The 22,079-nt window shown below is 46.9% G+C and overlaps 2 protein-coding genes across 2 annotated transcripts; one reads left to right on the top strand and one right to left on the bottom strand.

The window, feature by feature from the left end:
• The first annotated feature begins 124 nt into the window (after positions 1-124).
• Positions 125-3,579, top strand: LOC128305952 (3'-5' RNA helicase YTHDC2-like). Its single transcript, XM_053043596.1, has 3 exons — positions 125-302; positions 380-1,537; positions 1,604-3,579. The coding sequence occupies exons 1-3, from the start codon at positions 125-127 to the stop codon at positions 3,577-3,579; spliced, it is 3,312 nt and encodes a 1,103-aa protein (XP_052899556.1).
• A 948-nt stretch (positions 3,580-4,527) lies between these two features.
• Positions 4,528-21,762, bottom strand: LOC128304909 (mucin-5AC-like). Its single transcript, XM_053042152.1, has 4 exons — positions 21,726-21,762; positions 17,165-17,238; positions 8,200-8,747; positions 4,528-8,113 (listed from the first exon to the last, which is right to left on the bottom strand). Exons 1-4 carry the CDS (start codon positions 21,760-21,762, stop codon positions 4,528-4,530), a joined length of 4,245 nt encoding a protein of 1,414 aa, XP_052898112.1.
• Between the last annotated feature and the right edge of the window lie 317 nt (positions 21,763-22,079).

A 22,079-nucleotide genomic window follows, 5' to 3' on the forward strand; every position in this document is an offset into this window, starting at 1 on the left:
TGCATACTTTGAATAGCAACGGATGTTAGTGTCAAAATAGCACGCATACTAGCGGGTGTTCGGCGTCGGTGAAGTGCGCGTTTTTCATTTTCCAAAAATAAAGTGAAATTTTCGTCTGACGGAAATGGATGCAAACGAGCTTTCGGTGCTACGATCGATCGTAGATTTCGTGCGTATCAGTGAGGTGCCCGAAGTGAAAATTGTTCGCGAGATTCATCCGAATGTGGTTAAGGCGATGCAGCAGTTCTTGGCGTCCAATGAAGAACTTCGCAACATTTGGATCGTCCCCATGAAGAATGCGGGTATGTAGAGCGTGTTTTCCTCTTTACCGGAAACTACCCCAATATCATTCACATTCCTGTTTATTCCTTCTTCACAGTCGGACTGGTGATAAAACGCGTTCAATCTGCCGGTAGTGGACAGTTCTCGATAGCGACGGAACAGAAGCTACATAAGGTCGCTGAAATTGCCGAATGTTGCACGTCGGAAAATCTCCAGGAACGGTTCAGGGTACGGTTCACGATACCGATAACATGGAACTTTTGGTTTATCGATAAAAATGTGGCACATCTGTCGCATATTCCTTCGGCCTGTCAGTATGATACGGCCACCATGGATCGACGTATGCAGCTACCAGCATATCAGCACCTGAACACCCGTACTATGTTCTTCAGTTTGGCCCATTCGAGGGTTTCTATTGTCCAAGGTACTGCAGATAGTGGCAAACGTACGGAAATCGTCCACCATCTGCTGGAAGCTGCTTGCATGAGGAAATATTCCTGCCGCATGATTTACGTGATGGAAGAAGAGGTGGAAGCGCTGGCTACCGTAGTGCGTATATGCGAGGAACGAAACGAATCCATCGGCACCACAGCGGGCTATAAATTGTGCATAAATGCGCAAGTTGGAGAAATGAACAACGTAGTGTTCTGTACCACCCAGACACTGATATATTCTTTGCTGAACAATTCCTTCATAGACGTTCTGAACAGATTAACGCACCTGATTGTGGACTGTGGTGATCGACATCCTAGCGAGATGAGTTTACTGCTTTCTCTGGTTGCAAAATTGCTAAAATTGTACACAATGAATCTGGTGCTGCTGTCCTCGCGAAGTGATGATCCATCGCCGTTCAGTGAGTTCTTTTCCACGGATACGCTGGTGGTACGCGTACCTCTCGGCAAACCAACCGTCTACTACTTGCCAAGTCAACCGCACGGAGTGGAGTATTACTATCTGGACGAGATTTTAGAGAACATTTGCACTCATGAGTCGATTTTAAGTATGAAAAAGAAACTTCCTCAGACTGACAATGCGCTGATGCTGATGGCGGAAATCCAACGTGCGTATGGCTATTATAGTCCCAATCGAAATGTGACGGCAATTATGGACTTACTGCTTGAGCGGTGTTGGTTCGACGAAGATGCGGAACAGTTCACGACGGTACTGTTGCGGTTTCTGGAGTACAACAAGCATATGGTGGACTATCAACATTCGAAAACTCGCTTGACCGCCCTTATGATCGCGAGTGCGAAAGGTAAGTGAATGAATCTATTAGCGCCATTAGTTTTAACGCAAACCTTTTTGCCTTTTCTGTGCTCAGGGTTCGTAGATGTAGTTGAAGAGCTGCTGTCTTTGGGCGCCAATCCGTACATAGTGGGAAGGAAATCCTTGCAAGCTATGAATTGGTGTTTTAACGGAAGTGAAAATGTATGCTGGCAAATGTTGCATACAGTTCACCATGCGTACCAAGGTGAGGCAACCCACAGGTCACTTTTGTGCCAAATTTATCACAAATTGTACAATCCGTTCGTCGTCGATCAGAAATTAGTGGAGCAGACTGTAAAACATATCTGCAGTCGGTGTGTATCGGGGAACATACTCGTGATGCTGCCCGATTTTTCCAACGTTCTCGAGTGTTACGACATGCTTCGACGCAGTAAGCTCGGAACACGGAACACGTTGGTGCGTTTTGTGGTCTGCAATCAATTTCTTACCGAGGGAGAGTTGAAAGAAAATGTATTGTTTTCGACCCGTGCTAGGCCGGAGATGTACGTGGTGATTCTAGCAGCGGGACCACTATTGGAGTTAGTGTCGTCGCTGTTAGACATAGATTATGTAGTGGACACCGGGCTAGTGGTTCACCGTTCCGGCGATTACGCGAAGGGCATATGCTTCGATCGATCCTGCTTGGCTACTGCGCAAAGATCCCAGTTTCTGATGTGGCTAGCACAGCGGAAATGTTTCATGCTCTACCCGAAGAACTATTTACCGCAAATTGGTGAAGATTCCAAACCTATTACCAGAGCATTACCCAATATGGCACGATGCGAGGAAGTACTAAAGACTCTTGTGTTGCGACAACGAGTACGCAGAACGGATCGATCTGACTCGGCGTTAGAATTCGTTTGCTCCACTTTATTCTCAACATGTTCTATGAGCATCGCCGATTCCTTGGAGACCCTTACGCAAATCGGAGCCATAGAAAAACCGCTAGGCATACCAAACAGCTTGGGCAATTTGCTTTTCCAGCTGGGCATCAGCGTCCATCTGGGTAAGGCATTGCTCTATTCGATTTTGTTTCGATGTCTTGATCCGATGATCACTATTGTGGCCGCCTTGAAGGTGGGGGATCCATTCGTCGAGCCGTTGGACGCGAAGGGTGAGAAGGATATAATGTGGTTAAAACTATCGTTGCATAGCCGCACCTATAGCGATTTTATGGTACTGTTACGCCTGTACCAGCAGTGGAGTCAATGCAAAACCAGCCAAACTGATCAAATGATGGTCCAATATCGTCTCAAACCAGGAGCCATGGAGGCGATTTCTAATGCGCGCGTGGAGCTAATGTCTTTGTTACGTCTTCTCGGGATAGTAAAGTGTGGCCGTGGACATAACACCGAAATGCTGAACCTTAACGCTGGCAATTGGCACATGGTGAAGGGTTGTCTGGCGGCCGGCTTCTATCCCCAGCTGGCCATGGCGGAGTTTGAGAAGAAGCAACTAACAGCAAATTGTGGATCGGAGATCTTTAAACCCCATCCTCTGTCGGTGGCACAAGTGGATCAGCTGCCAGCGAAATGGGTAATTTACAATAGAAAGCAAGATCACATGCTGAACGTACTGAACAATGCGAAGGATGCTCAAGTTCAGCTCATAGACAACACCGTCATTTCCGATGTTACATTGCTGTTGATGTGTGGAATCGACAAAAGCGATACACTACGAACCGGTAATCTGCAAACTCGTGGATGTATCGACGGTAAGGAATCGGTAGAGTTCCTAATTGATCAGAAGTACTTGTTCCAGTTGCCGCGTGAAATCTTCGTGGCGGTGCGGTTCATGCGTCGCCGACTGGGGCAGTTATTTAAAAAGTTTACGCACAACATACTGAGAACGATGGAGCGAAAAGAAACGGATGAGTTGGTGAAGCACATTGGGGATGTACTGTACGCAGAGGACTTGAGCCTAATGCTCACGGCCACTAACGTTGAAACGCGCCCCAAAGTAAAGAACTTGTTGCCGATGGGTGTTTTCTGGAATTACACATTGGATATGGTCGAGCGTGCCCAGAGATGAGATGATGAAATGAGAGTGATCTTAAACCATTTAGGATATTCCTGTTGTAGCTCATCGATAATTTACAAATCTTTATTATCTGTTTTCTTTTTTATCCATTTCTCGTTACTACTCATTGTTTTCCGTTTGCGCACGAGTAATCGCTTTATAATGCTTAAGCTTAGGTATAGTACAAGGTGTTTTGTTAAAAAAAAAGAAAGACGACTAATAAAACGCTAACAAACACCAGGACAATCGGAAGTAGGCCGCGTTAGCCTGCTCGCAAATCGTTACGCATGAACGTAACGTCGTCGTAACAAAACGTCACTGCGCGTTTGCGCTTAAAGTTAGAGGTAGCATCTTATCGAACGAATTGTAAAAATAGGAAAGGATAGTAAACGGAATAAATAAAATCTTTGCGAATTTAAAAAGGACGTGTACCAATGGGTCCCAATCGTTTAAGGTGCGACAAACCACTATTTCCATCCCATTTCTGTCGCTCTTTTCTACTATCCTATAAAGGTCACTTAAAAGTAAAGGTTTTGCATAATTTACAGTACTATAAGACGAAGGTGGCTGTTAACGGTTCCAGTCAGTCCCGGTTGTTCGCTCGAGAACTGATCCCTTAACGCGCGCACGATCTTACTCTTGAACTCCTACACTGCGGGTAGCGTAAATTGTTGACGCACGCCAATAAAAAGTAATGCTCCCGATTGGTGGTTGGCGACGATCACCCAGCTCCGTTAGGTCTGGTTATAGAAACTCGTTAAATACTTGCAATTTAAATACTACGGGCGTTCAAGTCCAATACCTTTCACACAAACACACACCTTTACAAAAGCAAACACATTTCTACATGCATGGTAGAGCTAAAAGGAGGGATGTCGTTCCCGATAATGCAAGGGCAGGGATTTCTGACGCGAAAGCCACTGGCAAAATTGCAATTATCTAAGCGGCTAGTGTCACCGATCACGCTAGACCACCGCTCGGTTTTTTCACCTGCGGGAAAAATGCCTCAATCGGTAGAATGGGATCCTCGGTGGCGAGCGTAAAGTATCCTGGCACCTTGCGCGACAGTAAACCCTTGTTGACGGACTTAAAATTACCCCGATCCTTCGTGCCCGTTCCGGACAGCGTTAGTTCGACCACGCGCTTCGAATAGTCCGACGACGCACTGTTCAGATCGTAATCTTCGCCGTTGGTGGCGGCAGTGGCACTGTTCGGGTCTTTGGGCGATATTTTCATTATAGCCGTTTCGTGATGTCGGTAGCTTTCGGTCGTGCTGGACCGTGTCGTCACGTCGTCCGTGCCGCTGTTGGAAGATTCGAACCGATCGCCAAGCGTACCTAGATCATCGATCGGGCGGTTCAGTTCGCCCGAGGATGCCAACACGCTGTTCTGGTCCACCGACGGAATGTCAGCTACCTCGTCGCCGCGCTTCAACGCGTCCTCACTTGCAGCGCCAGCTGCTGTGTTTGTCTGTTCCATCTCCTTCTTACGGTTGTAGTTCTGAATGCGCTGCCGCAAGGTGATTTTCGGTGGTCGCCTGTTAATAAGCGATGCCGTGGTATTGTACGTGCCGGCGGCTAGTGTACGATTGGCAGCTACTGCCTGATCGTAGGCCGTCTTAGTACGTCCGCGAGTCGCTAGGTTAGCTCCGTTGGATGCTTGACCGCGCGTCGCAGTGCCCGCGGCCGTAGAAGTTTGCGGAGATTCCGTGGAAGGTTTTTTCACCGTGAATCGATTGTACGTACGCGTTCCGTGCGGTCTGAACGAACTTCTGGTCGTCGTCTCGTTGGCCGTCTTTTCCGTTGTGACACCGCCAGTGCCCGTCGGGACGATGTCGTTCGATTCCACCGTCTTATTGAGACGTGCGTTCACCAGGAAGCGATTGCGCGTAGGAAAACGGAGCTTTGGTGCGGTTGTCGTTTCAAGATCACCAACTGGCGATGCAGCGGTGCTCGTTGGACCGGCTGTGCTGGTTACGGTACGGTTCAGTTTGTTGCGGTACTCCTTGATGCTAAACCGTGGTCGGTTATGTTCTCCGCCGCGAGTTCGATTCTGTGGTTCGGACGAGTTTATGTTCGATTCGTCCGAATTGAACAGAGCCACCGACGCAGTGTCGGTCGAGGTGGCAACGGTGGACGATGCTGCCGTCGGTGGAAGACGACCCGGGAGACGGGAGTTCAGTTTCAACCCATCACCGTTGATCGATTGAGTGTCCTCCTGAGAATCTTTACCCTTCTGCTGTGGGGCCGCTGGTCGGTATCGTGATCGGAAGCCTCCGCCAAGCGGTGGAAGCGAGGGTGATGCTTCCGCGGGTACACTAGCGGCCGCGGACGTCAATGTGCTGGTGGAGGAAATCGTAGTTAAGGTTGGCGTTGCCAGTGAGGGTTCCGTTTGGTCGAGGACAGAATTTTTCTCCTCTTCCCGCTGGCTGAGCACGTTGAAACGGTTCCGCGTGAAGTGAGGCTTCTTGCGGAACTTTTTAATCACCGCACCGTCAAACTCTTCGCTAGACACGAAGGTTGGCAGTGGTGGTGGAGTGGGTAGGTTTGTGGTGGCCGCTTCCGTCTCCACTATAGCAGCGATCGGTGATATTACGGTTGTAACGGGCTTTGGACGGAAACGGATACGATTTCGGTTTCGATTATCCACCGTATTGAGGCTTGGGCTGATGGCGTTCGTGGTCGATTCCGTGGAATCCTGCTCCGTGGTGTACTCCGTCGTAGTACTGCTCTGATGATGTGGTTTGGGACGTCTGCGACGGTGTTGTTGTCCATTGGCTCCCTTCGAACCTTGGGCCCTGGTTGGAGCAGGTGTCGTTACCACCTGCTGAATAGGGGACTCCTCCGATCCGAAGAACGGTCCAATGGTAACGATTTCCAGCTGCAGATCTTCCTGACGATTCTCTTCCTCGGCGTCCGTCGTGTACTTATACTTGTTTTTGGACCTCGGCGGGATCAGCGTCGGATCAGCGATCGCGTCCTCGATCGTGAAGAAGCTATGCGTTATGATGGGTTCTTCGGTCGATTGATCCCACGGAGAGTTGGTGGTGGGACCGGCAGAGGTAGACGTCGTAGTCGAGGAAGCTGTTGCCGTGGGTCGCCGGTTTGGTGGCAGCCCAGTATAGGCTGGATGCATTAGTTTGTGCTGCTTGTATTCACTCTCCACCGGGCGGAATAGATTCTTGAAGACGTTAGGTTTCTCCGTCGTGAGGTACTTTTCCCTGGTGAACCAACCGTTCTCGCTGAGCTCGTTTACAGGCGTGACCAGGACAGGTGAAGAGGACTGATGATTGTGGAAGCTTTGCTCTCCCGGGAACTGGAACTGGCTGTAATGGTGCTGATAGTACTGCTGCCTTGGCAAGGTTGTCGCCGTCGGGAACTGGGTTGTGGTGGTGGTGGTAGTCGTACTGACGGTAGTCGGTACGGGACCACTGGTAGAAGCCGCATGTGACACCGGAGTCGGTCGGGGGAAGTCGTAACTAAACCGATTAGCATCCTGTAGTGGTGAGTGAGGGTTGATGTTGTATTTGTTCAGAATTTCAATCGGGTCCTTGCTCGGGGACGACTCCGCCAGGTGATTCAGCACGGTTGGTAAGAATGCCTGCTGGGTGCTCGGAGGCGGTGGGACCAGGTTCTTGCTGTACTCATCGTGTATCTCGTTGAACTTGGTCGAGAGTTGCTTTCCTGGAGATTCCTTAAATTTAAGGACTTCGTACGGTTTATGCTCGATCGGCAGTGGTTGCTGGGTGCTGTAAGCACTGAACGCACCTCCACCGAACACTTGACTACCGAAGTTGCTGAGTGGCTCCCGGTCCGACTGGAACTGTCCCTGCGTGAAGCTGTGCTTCGTGGAAGACCCTGCGGTTGAACTAGACTGGGATGCCACCGGAGGTGCCGGATGTTGTGTTTTCAGATTGAAGTTGTTGTACTTGTTACCGGAGATGAAGCTGGACGAAGAACTGTGCTGCTGCTGTTGCTGCTGAACTTGCTGGAAGAACGGTGTCAGCACGCTCGGTGGAAGATGTGGAAAGAGCGGAGTCGAGTCGAGTCCACCCGAACCGGTCTTGGTAAGTTCCTTTTCCGCCGATGAGGGCGTTACGTACTTCTTCGGAAATTCGGCTAGGTCTGCGGGTATTTGGTTGAAGTGTGGGAAGGAGAACTTTCCGCTAGCCGCACCTTGCTGGAGTTGCTGTTGCTGTTGGATAAAGTTAAGCTTCTTGAACTGTCCCACGCTCGGTGTGTACCCGGGCGCATTGAAGAAACTCTTGAGCGTTTGCGTGTCGAAGGTGGGCACTCCAGAGCCCAACTGGCTGAGGTACTTCGTCTTGGTGGGCGCCAAGGAGGCCGGACTGAGGGCGGGCGATTGACCGAACTGGATGTAGGTCCCGTAGAGGTGATTCGGGTTGATGAAATGCTCCAATCGATTCGAACTAGTAGCGACTGGCTGTTTCTGCCGGAAGCCCGTGATGCCCAGATGGGACTGTAGCTTGTTCATCACCGGATGAGGCTTTAGGGTCGATTTCTGAACGATCGTCGGCTGAACGTCCCTGTAAAGCGTAGTGAGAAAATGTTACCGTATGAGTATTGAAATAGGACTAATGAGATAGTTGGCATCGGTTTGGATGATTCATACCTAAATTGTCCGTTGAACTTGGCCGATTTTACACCAACCGCACCGTGAGAGGATATAGCGGCCGTGATCTTCGGTGTCGAACTGTGCACCATATTGAGCGTGGTGATTTGATCGGACTTGACGAACGGTTTGGACTGTGCCGGTGACTGTTGCTGCTTGTGCGGTGCCCCCGGATAGATCGTCTGCAGCAGCGGTGTCGTCATGTATTTGGGCGGACCGGCCGGCGTATGGCCGAAGGAAGGTGCACCATGCTGAAGGTGATGGTGATGGTGTTGATGATGCTGCTGCTGCACAGAGGCGGCTGGACTTGGTCCGGGTGCTTGTTGATGTGTCGTGATCTGTACCTTCATGCCACCCTGCGAGTGCTGGCTGTACTGGGCGATCGGTTGGTTGAACTGCTTCAGGATCTGCGCATTGTGCTGTGCGATATGAACCAGTTCATCCTTGCTCGTCGTGTCGAAGCTGGCAACGCTGATCAGCTGCTGCGGTTGCTGTGATTGCTGGAGCTGCTGTTGGGGCACATGATACGGTATCGGTCGCCATGGTACCTATGTGGACACGGAAGACAACAAAGTCGCTAATGGTAAGTTCTTTGGTATAATATCTAAGCTTAACCGGTATGGAGATCTCTCACTATTAATGACTATCATCCGTGATTTCTATAAAATAATATCATTTTATTAACCTTATTATAGATGGTGTTGCATGCATGACATGCAAGCATAAAATCTGCACATGAAAGTGAAAAGAAAGCGAATGCTCGATTGCTCGCGTAAAAGATGGAGGGGAGAGTCACTCATGAACATAAGAACATATCCACACCGATGACTTTCCCCTGGCAAAAACGGTTTGCCAAATTCGATACGCATCGAATGTTACCGTTACGGACGGACACCCACAAACCCATGATTAGGGCTCTTGTGGAGCAAAAGAAAAACAACTTGAAGCGCGCGCATTGATACAGCCTTGATCCGTTGCCCACCCCTGAGGCAACGCTTTCCGTAAGAGGGGGCAGATAAGAGATGAAGATGAAGCAATTGTGCATGGTACGTTTGAAAATTAGAGAAAATGAAAAGAAAACAGTTTTCATCAAATTACCGGTACAACAAATTGATAATAATCTTACGCCCTTTCGAGTGCTGCTTTTGTGAGGATGCTCAGTGTTGAACATCCTCATCGTTCGTGCTTGCAAAACTTGGCTAAACAAACAAAATATCAAACTTACAAATGCATGGATGGCAAGCGGCGATTAATATCAGCAAAAACTAAAACAAAGACACGAAGAACATCACCGCGTACGGTCGCTGATGCATGTTAGTCGCCAACAACGGGACTGGGGCTGCGAGCCGTACATGTGACCCGCTAATTGTAACGTTAAACGCCACAATTTTCCGGTCAGTGGCCATCATCAGACCGCGACTAGTGAAGTCGCGTGAAGATAGATGCCAGCAAACGATCAAGAGTTGTTGATTTTTATTAATTACAAACGAGTTGATCGTCGGTCTAAGCATGTGGATGCAGGTTTTAGTTGGCGCTTGGAATAATTTGGAATAGATTTGTTGTACTGTTTAAATGAGGATTATATATGTAGCTTGTTAAACCGATTCTTCTGCTGTAAAAATTGATTAGCTAATGCTTTATCTTCCAGAGCAAATGTTTAGATGTGTAGCGTTGGGCTAGAAAATCATTGCACCTTCGTATTTAAATGTAAAATATCATGTATCACGGTTAAGATCCATTCGACTATGCTCCAGAGCACGGGGATGTAAAACCGATTCAATCAGTTCAACTGCACGCAATAATATTCATACCAGTACATCTGTCTTTTGCACTTCTAACGTGGAAAGCTTGTTTCGCTTGTGTTCCTTCAAACAAGTGTAGCTTCCGTTGATTCGGTCGCGAGCAGGTGGTGAATTTTCCCTGTTGTTTTAGTTTCATGTCAACTTCGTCTTCTCCCTAGCCCAGCATTCATCCAGCTGTACTTCACAGATCGTAAAATGCAAACGCGAAAAAGAAGCCAGTCAGCATTACTGGAGGAATTTATTTTTCATTTTTCGCTGCCTGTTGCTGTCTGCTTTTCAAACAACGTTTTCGCGTGATTCGGCCGGAGAAATGCGCTCGATGTTGCGTTTCTGTTCTGTGTGTGTGTTCGGGTTTCTCCTGAGCACAAGCACTTGATCATATTACCCGTCCGTGCCAATCAGACTGTGTAATTGAATCGAAGCCGGTTGGCGACTACATTTTTCCCGACGATTGGCTCTGCAGAGATTTTTGCTCTACGCTCGCTGCAGGTAGAAACTGTAACGATTAGGTTCGATTATGTTCGCGGGACAGGTGTGTCTGTGTTCCATAATATTTGCCTAATTATATTGATGCCGTTAGGCATTATAAATAACCAATAATTAGCATTCGAAAGATTCTGTTGGAATTAAGAATCATCGTACACCAAATCATTGTCGAATTCTAATATCTTTTTTCTCAGCATTAAAGAGAGTTAATGCGACGGCAATTAAAAGATTATTGTCACTTCGCAGTGCTATTCCAGGGTATCGTGCTGTCTGCTTCCTAACCAATAGTCAAGAGCTAGTTATACCGGTTCGGTACACCTGAAGTGTGTTATTACCATGATTATGTTTGTTTAGCATAGAAATAGACACGTCCAGTCACCGCACCCAAGCAGCTAATTAGAGAGATAGAGTGTGGAATTAGTGAGCTGGACCATTCTAGAAATTAGTCTTCTTTTAAAGGTCAGCTCGATGAATCTGTTCATCATAATAGGAAAACCTTCAGCAATGTAACGCTCGTACCTTAAAGAGCATTCTTGCTTAGTCCGAGTTGCTTTGGGACTCTCATCAAAAGGCATTAGAATGGTGGCGGAGTACCGATCGAGACGATAAAGTCTGGGGCTGGGAGGGCTTTTAATGGACTAAGTCTAAATGTCCGCTCTCCAGATATTAGCTCATGGAATTAAGAAAAAAAAACACACACACACAATAAAGACCATAATGTTGGTTGTTTGAAGTTTTTCCCACTGGGTCACTGGTCAGCAGTAGGTTAGTCGGAAGGTTTCTGACCCGGTGGGCAAGAACTAGACGACAGACGTGATGAATAATGCATAGTAACCCGAACCGAGAGTTTCAATTAAAGTTGTAGCACCCTTTTCTTTGCTCTGCCGCCGATGTTATCTACTTCAAGATTTACAATCCCCTCGAGTTCGTCGCCGGTACGGGAGTTCTCTGAATGTATCACCAACCAGAGCAAGTGTCTTGCAATGACGCATTTTTCTGTATGCAACAAGTGAGAAAGTACGAAAATTATTGCCTAACAAATTATTGCCACCACGCAGATGAAGACGTGTGAGCGACAAATCTGGGGCAAAAGTTTGCTAATTTATTTGAACAACGCTTAGGAACGCTAAATGTGTCCATTATCAGGGGCACGTTCCATCATAGGAATTTAATTTAATTAGAAAGGTTTTTACTCTTCTTTTTTTTGCATTTCTTAGTGTCCTTTTGAAGATGTTTGGCATGGATGTTCATCGCATAACAGCTACAAACTTCGGTGGCCTCCAGGTGGAAATTAATTTCTGGCGAACGGGTCCGAATCCTCCGGACTATTATTAAGATTAAAATATCAATTCATGCTTTTGGACAACCAATGGCCCAACTCGCATGGGCAGATTTTAATCATCTGTCATCACCTAGTTACCGAGGAGTGGTGACGTAGATAATGACCTGTTTAGGGTTGCCATAGGAAGTTCAACTTTATATGGAACTAGAGCACAATTTCAACTAAAACCCCCAAAGGGAAATACCTAGTTATGTCGTGCTTAAATTAAGCAAAATGATGGGTTGCAGCTATTCTTCATCTCATCACACCCATTTTCTGTCGAATCTTGTTGTGCCTCATGACGGGCGTTGATCGTTCCGTTTTGCAAATTTCCCATCTCACTCGAACGAAGTTGTCGTGATAAATTAGCTAGGAAGATAAAAAAGGGAGAAACAAAAGAATTGCGAATTGGCAAAGATCTTCTGATGGAGTGACCCGGTGATGGTGAAACCCGTGTCGATTACCGTGCTGATCGTTATCACTTCCGCACCGTCAGAGATATGTTTATGCTCAAAGCAGTTAGACGATAAATTCGGCTCCTAAAAGGTGGTACCTTTGTCCAGCGCTTGGAATTTGTGCAGTGATCGTGAAGATTAATCACGGATTGATTGATCGTTATCATGATCGTTTAAAATGTTGGGTGGTTTGGGCATTGCGCTAATCTTATAGCTGGATCTCTCCAGATCCGTTACGTTGATGGATTGATTTGCGAGGAATAGAAAAGCGTACGATCGGCTACGAGCTGCCTCGAGATAGTCACGTTACGTACACTTCTTTCCGTTTATTCGATGCCTTCGCATTAGGAGATAAAAAGTAGCTGAAGAAACAAAGCAATAGTTCTCCCTTTTGTGAGGAATATTTGCAAGCTTCTTGTGCACTACATTCCTTGTGTGTGCGTTCCCTCCTGGGATTGCCGACGCATAATAGCATACCGGTTTCGCATTCAATTCACACGTTGCGTATGCAAAGGGTTTTCCTTGCAGCAAATAAAAAAAACACACGCAAAGAAGACAATCCATTCAATGAGATCCAGTTGACAGGCCTAAGAGCACCGTGCAAGCATAACCATTCAGCTGCATGTGTGGGAAGACGCTGGACGCTGGAGCAGGCTAATAACATATTTATGCAACCCTACTGGGATGGCATAGTTTATGCTCGCCGTCCACTTCCCACCGGGGTAGTATCAAAAGCAAAAGTGCTCCAGTAAGTCAGCTCATCTCGTAGGAGAGAGAAGGAGGGCATGGTTGTGAATTTCCCTGCAGGCATCTCGGCTTGTAAGCGAGTGATGAAAAAAAGCCTTCGGTGTGTGTATAGGCTGCCACCACATCAATAAAAACGACTGAGAGGTTAATTCGATGTTTAACATGGAGCAGCACTAAAACCGCAAACATCACAAATGGAACAGAGCAGACGAACAACCTGGGGGAAAACGTGCTACAAGTGAAAACTGCTGCACTGATGGGGCTTTCCTAGCGGCCGTTTGTAGATTTTCCCGCTCGTGGGGTACACGCCTAATGTGATGTATTTAGACCTTGCGCTTTGTACAATTGGCGGTCCACCCCGTGAACGGGGGGACGTACCCGTTCTATGTGTGCTTTAACTTTCCACCTGATATGCATGCTGCTGCCGGCTTTGTCTGCGCCTAGAAAGTATTGTTTGATGTTTGTTTCCCCTCCAGTTTGCAGTGCACACAGCGCGCGTGTTTTGTTTACATTGTGAAAAGAAGTGTTAAACCGCTTGTGAATGGAGTTGCCGATGGCGATCTGCTTCAACACCTGATGAATACCTTCGATCACCGATACGGCCAATGCAAGTGATGAAAGAACTGATTGTGTTACACAACGAACCTTCAAGAACGAGGCTGAACGAGATGTGTGCAACCGGTAACGAGCTTTCTTTGTTGCAAATCAATTTTGAATGTTTGAATTACTGTTGTGCTTAATGAATCAAACCTTTGATGAATCTTTTGAGTCATTCATATAAATCTTTAGTAAGGAGTTATTCAAATCAGAAGCTGACTTTCAAAAGATGAATAAATCCTCAAAGATTCCTTCAGATCTTCAAGGGTTTATAGATCCTCAAGATTCATCTTGATAGAGGATGATTCATCAGCCTAATGATCATTATCATAAACTAATGAATATTCCGAAATATAATGTTAATATTTGTTTCTTTTTGTGTCTTAATTCAGAAGCAAAAAGCTTAAAAATACTCTTAAAGTTATGTTTCCGAAGAGATGATAAATCTATGGAACTGATAACTCTTGAGGATTCATAAATTTTTGAGGAATAATAATTATTCTTGAGGATTCACGAATCTTTGGAATAAAGATTCAGATTTATTTATTCACTTCGATTATTCATTCGGCTTCACTCCTACACTGATGTCTGGGTCTCTCTGGGTGAATGTCTGTGGGAGTGGAAAAGCAATTGAACCTTCGTCGCTGTCGGCCGTTGTGCACCCTTTTGGCAATTACCATTGTGCACCAACAGGAAGTCGCACATGCGGTGGTCATTACCCGGTGTTATGTTACGGTTTTATTTTTGACCACGCAGACGTACACAAAATTGCCAACTAATACAATCCGTAAGCAACTCAAGCTCCAAGCTCGTCTAAATAGTTCCATCCGAAAGTGAAGTTTCGCGAGGGCCTATTATTATGATCCGACCCGGTGAATTACTTCCTCATGCAGCACGGTGGTGGCCGTAAGCGCTCGGCATACCATAAGACGGCGCACACGCTCGCACCATTTATGATATGAGGGGTTCTCTTTGCATAAGCAGCGCTGGGGCGGCCTCCCTTGCCACGCCACACTCGACCGAAGGTTGCCACTTTCGGGGCGTTGCACAAAAATTATGCGCCTGTGTACGAAATTATGGTGGCGATAATTGTTTAACATGAAAGTAAAAACAAACTGCACTGATTTGTAAGACAAGCGAAAAAAGGAACCGAGATGCATGTGACAGTGCGTGTGAACTAGCCGAGATTGGGGCTGGGTGTTTTTGTTTCTGTTGAAGATAGATGCTGCTTGCATAATATTTACATAAAAGTGCACCGGAATTATGTTTTATTTTGGGTTGTACAAGAAAATTGCTACGCATGTTTGTTTCCTTTTGCATGGGTTGAAAGGGAAATTGAGGGAAGTTGTGCTATTATTAATGAATTGTTTTGTGGAAAACTTATCTCGACATAGGTGTTGAATCGGCCCGGATTCGATGATCACCCAAGATGGAGCAGATAAAGAAAGTGCGGCAATTAATCATCCCCTTTTCCTATTGTTAGAAGTTTTAAGCCAGCACCAGCTCATAGATTAATTTCTATTTCTTAATGAATCAGCAGTGTTAAATTAAAACATTAACCTCCCGGAGAGTGTGCGCCCATCCCTGGCCGCGTAGCGCCAGGTTTTCTATTGCGCCGCAAGCCAAATGAATTATTCACTCGTACGAGATTTGGGAGATGTAGCACCGCAGGGTGTTGTTGGCCCCGAACCCTTTCAACTTGCTTTCAACCCTAAACGGGGCACTTTTGCTTCCTTATTGGGCAGAAGATGTAAACAAAACGATACAAATAGGTTTATGGGCCTTAAAGCCTTTATTCAGCAGGAATGAAAATTTCCCGAAACTATCTAACTCTCGCTCTCTTCCTCTATCGTTCTGTTGCTTACATAGTAAAGCGTTTATGCCGTATGCTCTGGCGGAAGAACACAAAAAGGTGCCAAAGGTGTGTCCGGAAAGGGAAGACAACATCGAGATCGAGTGCAGGGTTTCCCATGTTTCCTTTTCGGGGGTATTTTTTCCTCATTGCATTGGGGTCACTTTCGGTTGATGCGTCGGTAGTGGAGATGATATTCCTTTCTTTTGGGCGCCAGATTGACCTCTTTCCCGGGCGGTTATTATTTCCGCCTGTATGCATGCGCTATATTTTGCAACACTCGGCGTACATTTGGTACCATTGTCCAAGGCTTATTAATTTATGATCCTCACCGGAAATAGTAAAGCAAAACTTGTTTCAACCGCGCGATGGGATGTAAAGAAACTACCGCTGTAAATGTAAACAGCTCAATCAGTAAAGGCAGCGAAGAGCGACCGCATTGCGTAACGCTTCTTATCGCTTCCGGTGATCCCACGGTTTCGGTTGCAAATTGCAATGTCGATCGCTACCGATGATCCGCCCGATATTGGGCATTGGGTTGTGCGTACAATTTGGGTCAGTTTTTACGCACTTCTCCCTCCTCGGGAAAAGGCCTTTCTCTGCCGTGCCGGAAAATTATGATCTTTCCTGCCTGATCGATGAATCAGTTCAGGAAACGGTTTTGTAAACATTTGATGGTTTGGTCCCGCAACGAAAGCACACCCGGGGGGATTTAATAGAGCCATTTCCTTTCGCAACAAACCATTCGATCAGAAACGAAAAAAAAACCATGCTGATAAAAAAACACTCTCATCACTCGGTCAATTATGATACCAATCTGCTTGTTGGATCGGTGACGCGATCGTGTCTGCTGATGCTGATCGGACTGCTGTTGATTGTACCCCGGGCGGTAAATAAGTTACCCATCCACGGTAATGTGCAAAGATTGTACAAAACGAGGCATGCAAATGGTTCGATGACACGAAAAGATTGAACTCTCTGCAGACAGGGCGCTACTGAGGACGTTATTATTGCTTTCCTTTCACGAATGTATGATGGCGTGTTCCGGTATCATTTTGAGCAGATCGAGTATTTTCTGTTTTCCCGAGAGATCCAAATATCTCATTACAAATTATGAGTTCCTGGAGCAAGAAAGTTATAGTTTGCAAAATAAAGGGGGACTTATAGTTCTCTAGTGTTTACAAGATGAAAGCAAAAGATGGGAATTATTGGTTGAAGCAATGTAATTCTTCTCCCTTCCAGAACAATGATTGCTTATTAAGTTTCTTTCTCTTTTCTAGCCACTAAAACCACTAAAACAAACCAATTGCCGTAATGAACATCGTTTGGTTTCGTGAGAAAAAAGGGTTCCTCTCAAGAAGAGGCTGGAGATGAAAATTAAGATACCGATGCCGAAGATTTTCATCCCCCACTGACGTCATAATGATGGTGGTTTGAAGGTTTGAAGGTAATTTAATTAGCCCTATCGACGTTTGCATGCAAAGTGCATTTCGTTAATTGCATTCCCTGCTGTCGGTCTAGATATAATTAGACGAGATTGGAAAAGAACAAACAGTTCCCCAGGCTGCCGCCTGGCTGACGAAGCCGCAAAGTGTGAGATTCTTGCTGCAAGTGTACCTTCTGCTGTGCTGGTCTGCTGAGAAGGTTTTCCCTTAACTAATGTTTTGTGTTATTTTTTGTTTGTAGTTCGTTGGTTGCTACTTACTGATAATTCTAGTGCCCTCGGCTCGACATTCTCGCTGTGACCGTACTGGAAGATAATTACAGCCAGCCATATTCCTGTAACGGGAGCAGAGATTAAGATGGAAAGCGTTATTGCGGTAGTTGATTTTGGGAAATCGGTTTGACGGACGTTTCGTTGCTTGTTGTGTTTGTCACCCCCGTTTATTTTTGGATTCGAAACGGGATGGATGCGGCTGGAGTACCATTTCATAAAGTGATCTTCAATGTTGTTTCCCCCAGCTGGCGAGGGGTGGCTTTAGGCTAGCAGGTTTCCCACTATCCGCTTCATTCCCGCTGGCGACATTGGGAGCGTGAGAAAACTTCAATACCGAGCACGAGCATAATTCCCGATGGTGATTGGATTTGACACTCATGGGTTTTCAAGGTGTACCGACACCGTTTTTTTTTGCGCTACCCTTCCTGTCTAAAAGTAAAGTCAGTCAGCCCGTGGAAGCGGAAGAGAATGGCAAAATACAGATGTAAGTCACACCCGGTATGATAAGAGCGTGGCGAGAGGAACCAAGAGTAACAAAAAAAAAAACAAAGCCAGACACCAATATCTGCGGGATACACAGCACCGTTCGGATTTAGTTCACCGTATCAACCCATCAACCCGCATCCGAGTGGTGTGCTGTAGCGCTGGTACGGAAGCTCATCAGCATTTGAATGAGATTTTCACAGCAAACGTGCCTCCCGCCCGAAAATGGGAGCGCCGAGCGTGCGCGGGACTGCATAAAATCCGGATCATAATCATATTATGCTGCCGTCACTAATCGCAGCAGGTATCGGCACCGGTGTAAGGGCAACCCCCTTGGCCTTGGCAGAGTGTCGGTGCCAAAATGATGCCAAATTAGTGAAAGGGGCTGGGGATGGTGGGCCCGATCAAGAGCAAGCGTTGCAGCGTGCATTTTAATATTATGAACGGGAAAAAGGGGAACACCTCCGCGGGCGCCGCGCTGTTGTGGTGTGTGGCTGTGTTGTCGGGCGGGGGATAACCCTTACTGATGAGGATGATGAGTTGATGCTTTTTAAATCTCCCACATAGCTTGCACTCGGGAAATAGGGGTGAGCAAAAGACGCGGCCGGATTGGCATGGGTTATGGGAATCAAAATCGGTTGAGCTCGTGCGCTTCTTCCCGTGGATGCCGCGCGAGGCTGTCAGATTTGTGGCAACCAATCGGTTAGTCAGTCAGTCGGTTAATTAGTTATCGACGGTGCCCTCGCTTCCCTTGCACACGGGGCCGCGCAGAGCGGTTGGTTCGAGCTATATTTTGCTTCCCTCCAGTTTGATCAATTTAACGCTCCGGTGTTAGACCGGCGGTTGCGTACGAAGCCGATGAATTGATTAGGTCCGATAGGTGTTTGGTGCGATCTGTTTTTTTTTCTTTTGTTCGCGAGGCTCTCCCGAAACGGAAGAAGGAAATGAAGCTAATCAAGCGAGGGGAGATGAAAGATTATTTAATTAAATTCCAGGTTAAGTATGTTTCCCAATCGGGCGATCTGATTGGGCGCGAATCGGGGGAAGTGCTGAATGGTAGATAAAAAATAGATCATGATTGATTAGGCCCAGTGACGCAATTGAATCCGTTTAGCTGCGATTCGGTAGCAGTTCTGGAGCTTTCTTTGTAGTTCACCCTTGTGGTGCATAATTCGAATAACTTCAGGATAAGATCGCACAAAGTACGGTTTGATTGACGGGTTTGGATAGATCAGCCGTTAGATACGGCTTCATATGCTAAAAATAATCTTTTACTTTTACATTCTCCCATACACTTCTTGGTTGCTCTTATAGCAAGCACTCACAAGAAAAAGAAAAATTCCACAAATTCTTACGACGATAACATGTTTAAAATTCCACCCCAAAATACCTTCCCAGCGTTTAGCGAATGTCGCACGGAGTTTATGGGGCAAGATAAACTAACCGACCCTACCCTGGAACCAAAAAAAACACCTCTCATTAGCATATTAAGATTATTCATTCCGCTAATATGTTTTCCAACACGCCAACCACAAAATTGCGGAAAACTGTCATTTCCTTTGGCAGACATATTCAGTGCCATGCGAAAGAGCAGGAATGAACCGGTTGGTTGAAGCGCACCAATCATAAATTTGCACACAAACGTGTCCGTTTTGTAACCCCCGTAAAATGGTTAGCAAGTGGATAGGGTCTCCAGTGGTCCGAACGCTCCGGCGCAGTATCGGTGCAGAAAGCATCATAAAATCCGCACCGCATTAATCCCGATCCCGCATGCGGCGGGGTGAAAAGTTTTCGCCGGGCACATAATTTCGATGAGAAATGATATCGTCACCGGTAACAACGACGGTGCTGATAAATACAACACACAACCAAGCGGTTGAAGAAGGAATACGGAAAAGGGAGCGAGCGAAAGAGCCGAAGTGTAAGGGGTAGTTAATTAAGAATATTTTACAGCTAGCGAGCCTCAGCGTTACAGTGCGGTTCTCGCGGTTGGTGGGGTGCGCGATTAAGATATTAATGAATGCGTCCACACACCACCGAGCGAGACGGACAAATTTGGTGGAGAAAATTCCGCCGGGTCTTTATGTGATCCGGCCTAACCCGGCTGACTTATGGTAGTGACTGTATCGACAGACTTGATTGGGTGGCTCGCAAGCGCTGTACCGCGCGCGAAAGGGTCTTCTCGAACCCCACACCGTAAGAACCCCCACTCCTCGGGTTTGTGTGATATATAAAACCCACAACGAACCGGATGCTATAAATATCTATCGTTTGTTCTTGTGGGCTGTCGTTTGTTGGTGGCTGGACGGTGCCAAAACTGCTTGCTCTTGGCATCCTAACGAAACGAAATAAAATTCCTGCTGATACTAATGACTTCATTTCATCGCGCCGGGCAATGGGCGAGGAAAGAACCGCTGCTGCCGGGCTAGATGGAAATCTATTCACGAGATGAGTAAGAGCAAAAAAAAAACGGTACTTGGCTGTTTCGGTTGTGTGAGGCAATCGTGAAGATGCCAAAACATGATCCAAATCACCATAGATGCCTCACCTATCCCCCGGTTGGCCGATCAGGGGTAACGTAATAGGCGTAAAATTCTTACAATATATACAGTATATACCGATCGTATCGCCAAGCTGATCAATCTTCTCATCCGGTTCTGCACATCGCAACCCGTGCTGGTCGCCGTGAAGGATTGGGTCAGTAGTCGCACTCGTGCGCGTAACCTTCATTGCTTATAAATCACTGGGACTTGGTCAAGGGCACCCGGACAATGGCAAGGTGCGATCGTCTGGACCTGGCATCCAGGTTGGCATTGTAGTTGCACTCTTCAATTAGATGATACAGTGACGGACACAGAGATACAGTTACCGGTACGGACTAGGGACTGACAGATGCAAGACCCTATAGCCACTCACAAGCAATTAACGTTGCGGCGATCGCGATGACGCTTAACGGGATCTCGGGCTGTTGCAGGTGAGAGCGCGGCTGGTTTTCTTCCATTCGCTTCCAACATTGTGACGGTTAATTCTTCAATTGGAATGCCGCCCAGAAGGGTTCCCGTGCGCTAATGTAAGGCGTTTTGTTTGCCACAATGCCATTCTACACGTGTTACTAGGGCAAGCCCTTCGAAACGATTATCTGCGTGTACTTTATAAATTGGTAAAGTACAAAAAGAAACAAGTCTTTCCCTTGGAGGGCCTCAGTGAGAATTAAAAGTGGATGTAATTTCACCACCGAATGATCACATCTCGAATAAATGTTTCATCTCGTTTTGTTTGTCCAGCTGACGAATGGCAGTATGAGGCTTGTTAGTACCCCTTTTGAACTGAAAGTCCGAGGTTTCCTATTTTTCAACATTTTCCTCACAAGGAGGGGAAAAAAGCATTCTAATAGAAAGCATTCCCGTCGGTCAGAATACGATTAAAACTGTCCTACAAAGGCGCGTAACGGCATGTTACGGAGTGTGGTATGATCCCGTACGAACGGTGATCGGATCGGTTGCGTGAGATCAACCCATAGCCCGGTGCACCACACAGAGGGAACTCTTAATAAATTACCGCAAAAATAGCGACGCGCGTTCTTAATTGTACGCACGGGGTGAGAAAAGCCTGAGTCGGGGTGGTAAGGCTGATGGCAATATATTTATATATTCAGGTAGAACAATAATGTGCCACTTTGCACCTTTTCTTCTTTGGTGTGTTCGGTGCACTTGTTCGGTGCACGCAAATACGCACACGCAGCGAATAGAAGAAACTCGTTCAGCGGCATCCAAAACACACGGGCGGCCTCCCATCCCCCCCATAGACCTGTCTGGAGCTGCCGGAATGTGCTTTCAATTGCACCGTTCTCGGCCTAACTGGGGCGCACTGTACGCAGCGGAAAACAGGTTGACCACATACGCACTCCAGCCTCCGTCTCTTGCAGGGTGAGAGAAAATGATGCACACCCTGCCCGACCGCAGACTGTGTAAGCTGTGCGTTTGTTGATAGTTTCGTAAACCCCTTATCGTGAGCGAAGGGAGTCAACGCAATCACGCCCTCGCGGGCTGTTTCCTGCCATACTTACGGATGATCAGAGTCAAATTGTTTGCTGCGAGCCCCATTTTCCGGCCGTACTCATTTACGGTCGGTGTTCGGTGGTGGCTGATTTTGGACGTTTCGCGTCCGTTCGGCCGTTCGGCGGCACACTCTGGCTGGAAACTGTGGAAACTCCTTACTGGTTTCTTCCCGCTCGTGCCAGGATCGTTTCTTTGCTTATTTAAACACTTTCTCGTTTGCCGTACGTACACAGGACTTTCTCTCGTAGCGATGAACTAAGGTAACCGTAAACAAAACAGAAATAATAATAATAATAATCAGCGATCTCGTCGGCTTCGTTTTTCGCGGTCGCGGAGTTGCTTTTTCACCCCCCTTTGGCGGG

Source organism: Anopheles moucheti, chromosome 3, assembly GCF_943734755.1.
Source record: "Anopheles moucheti chromosome 3, idAnoMoucSN_F20_07, whole genome shotgun sequence".
NCBI lineage: Eukaryota > Metazoa > Arthropoda > Insecta > Diptera > Culicidae > Anopheles > Anopheles moucheti.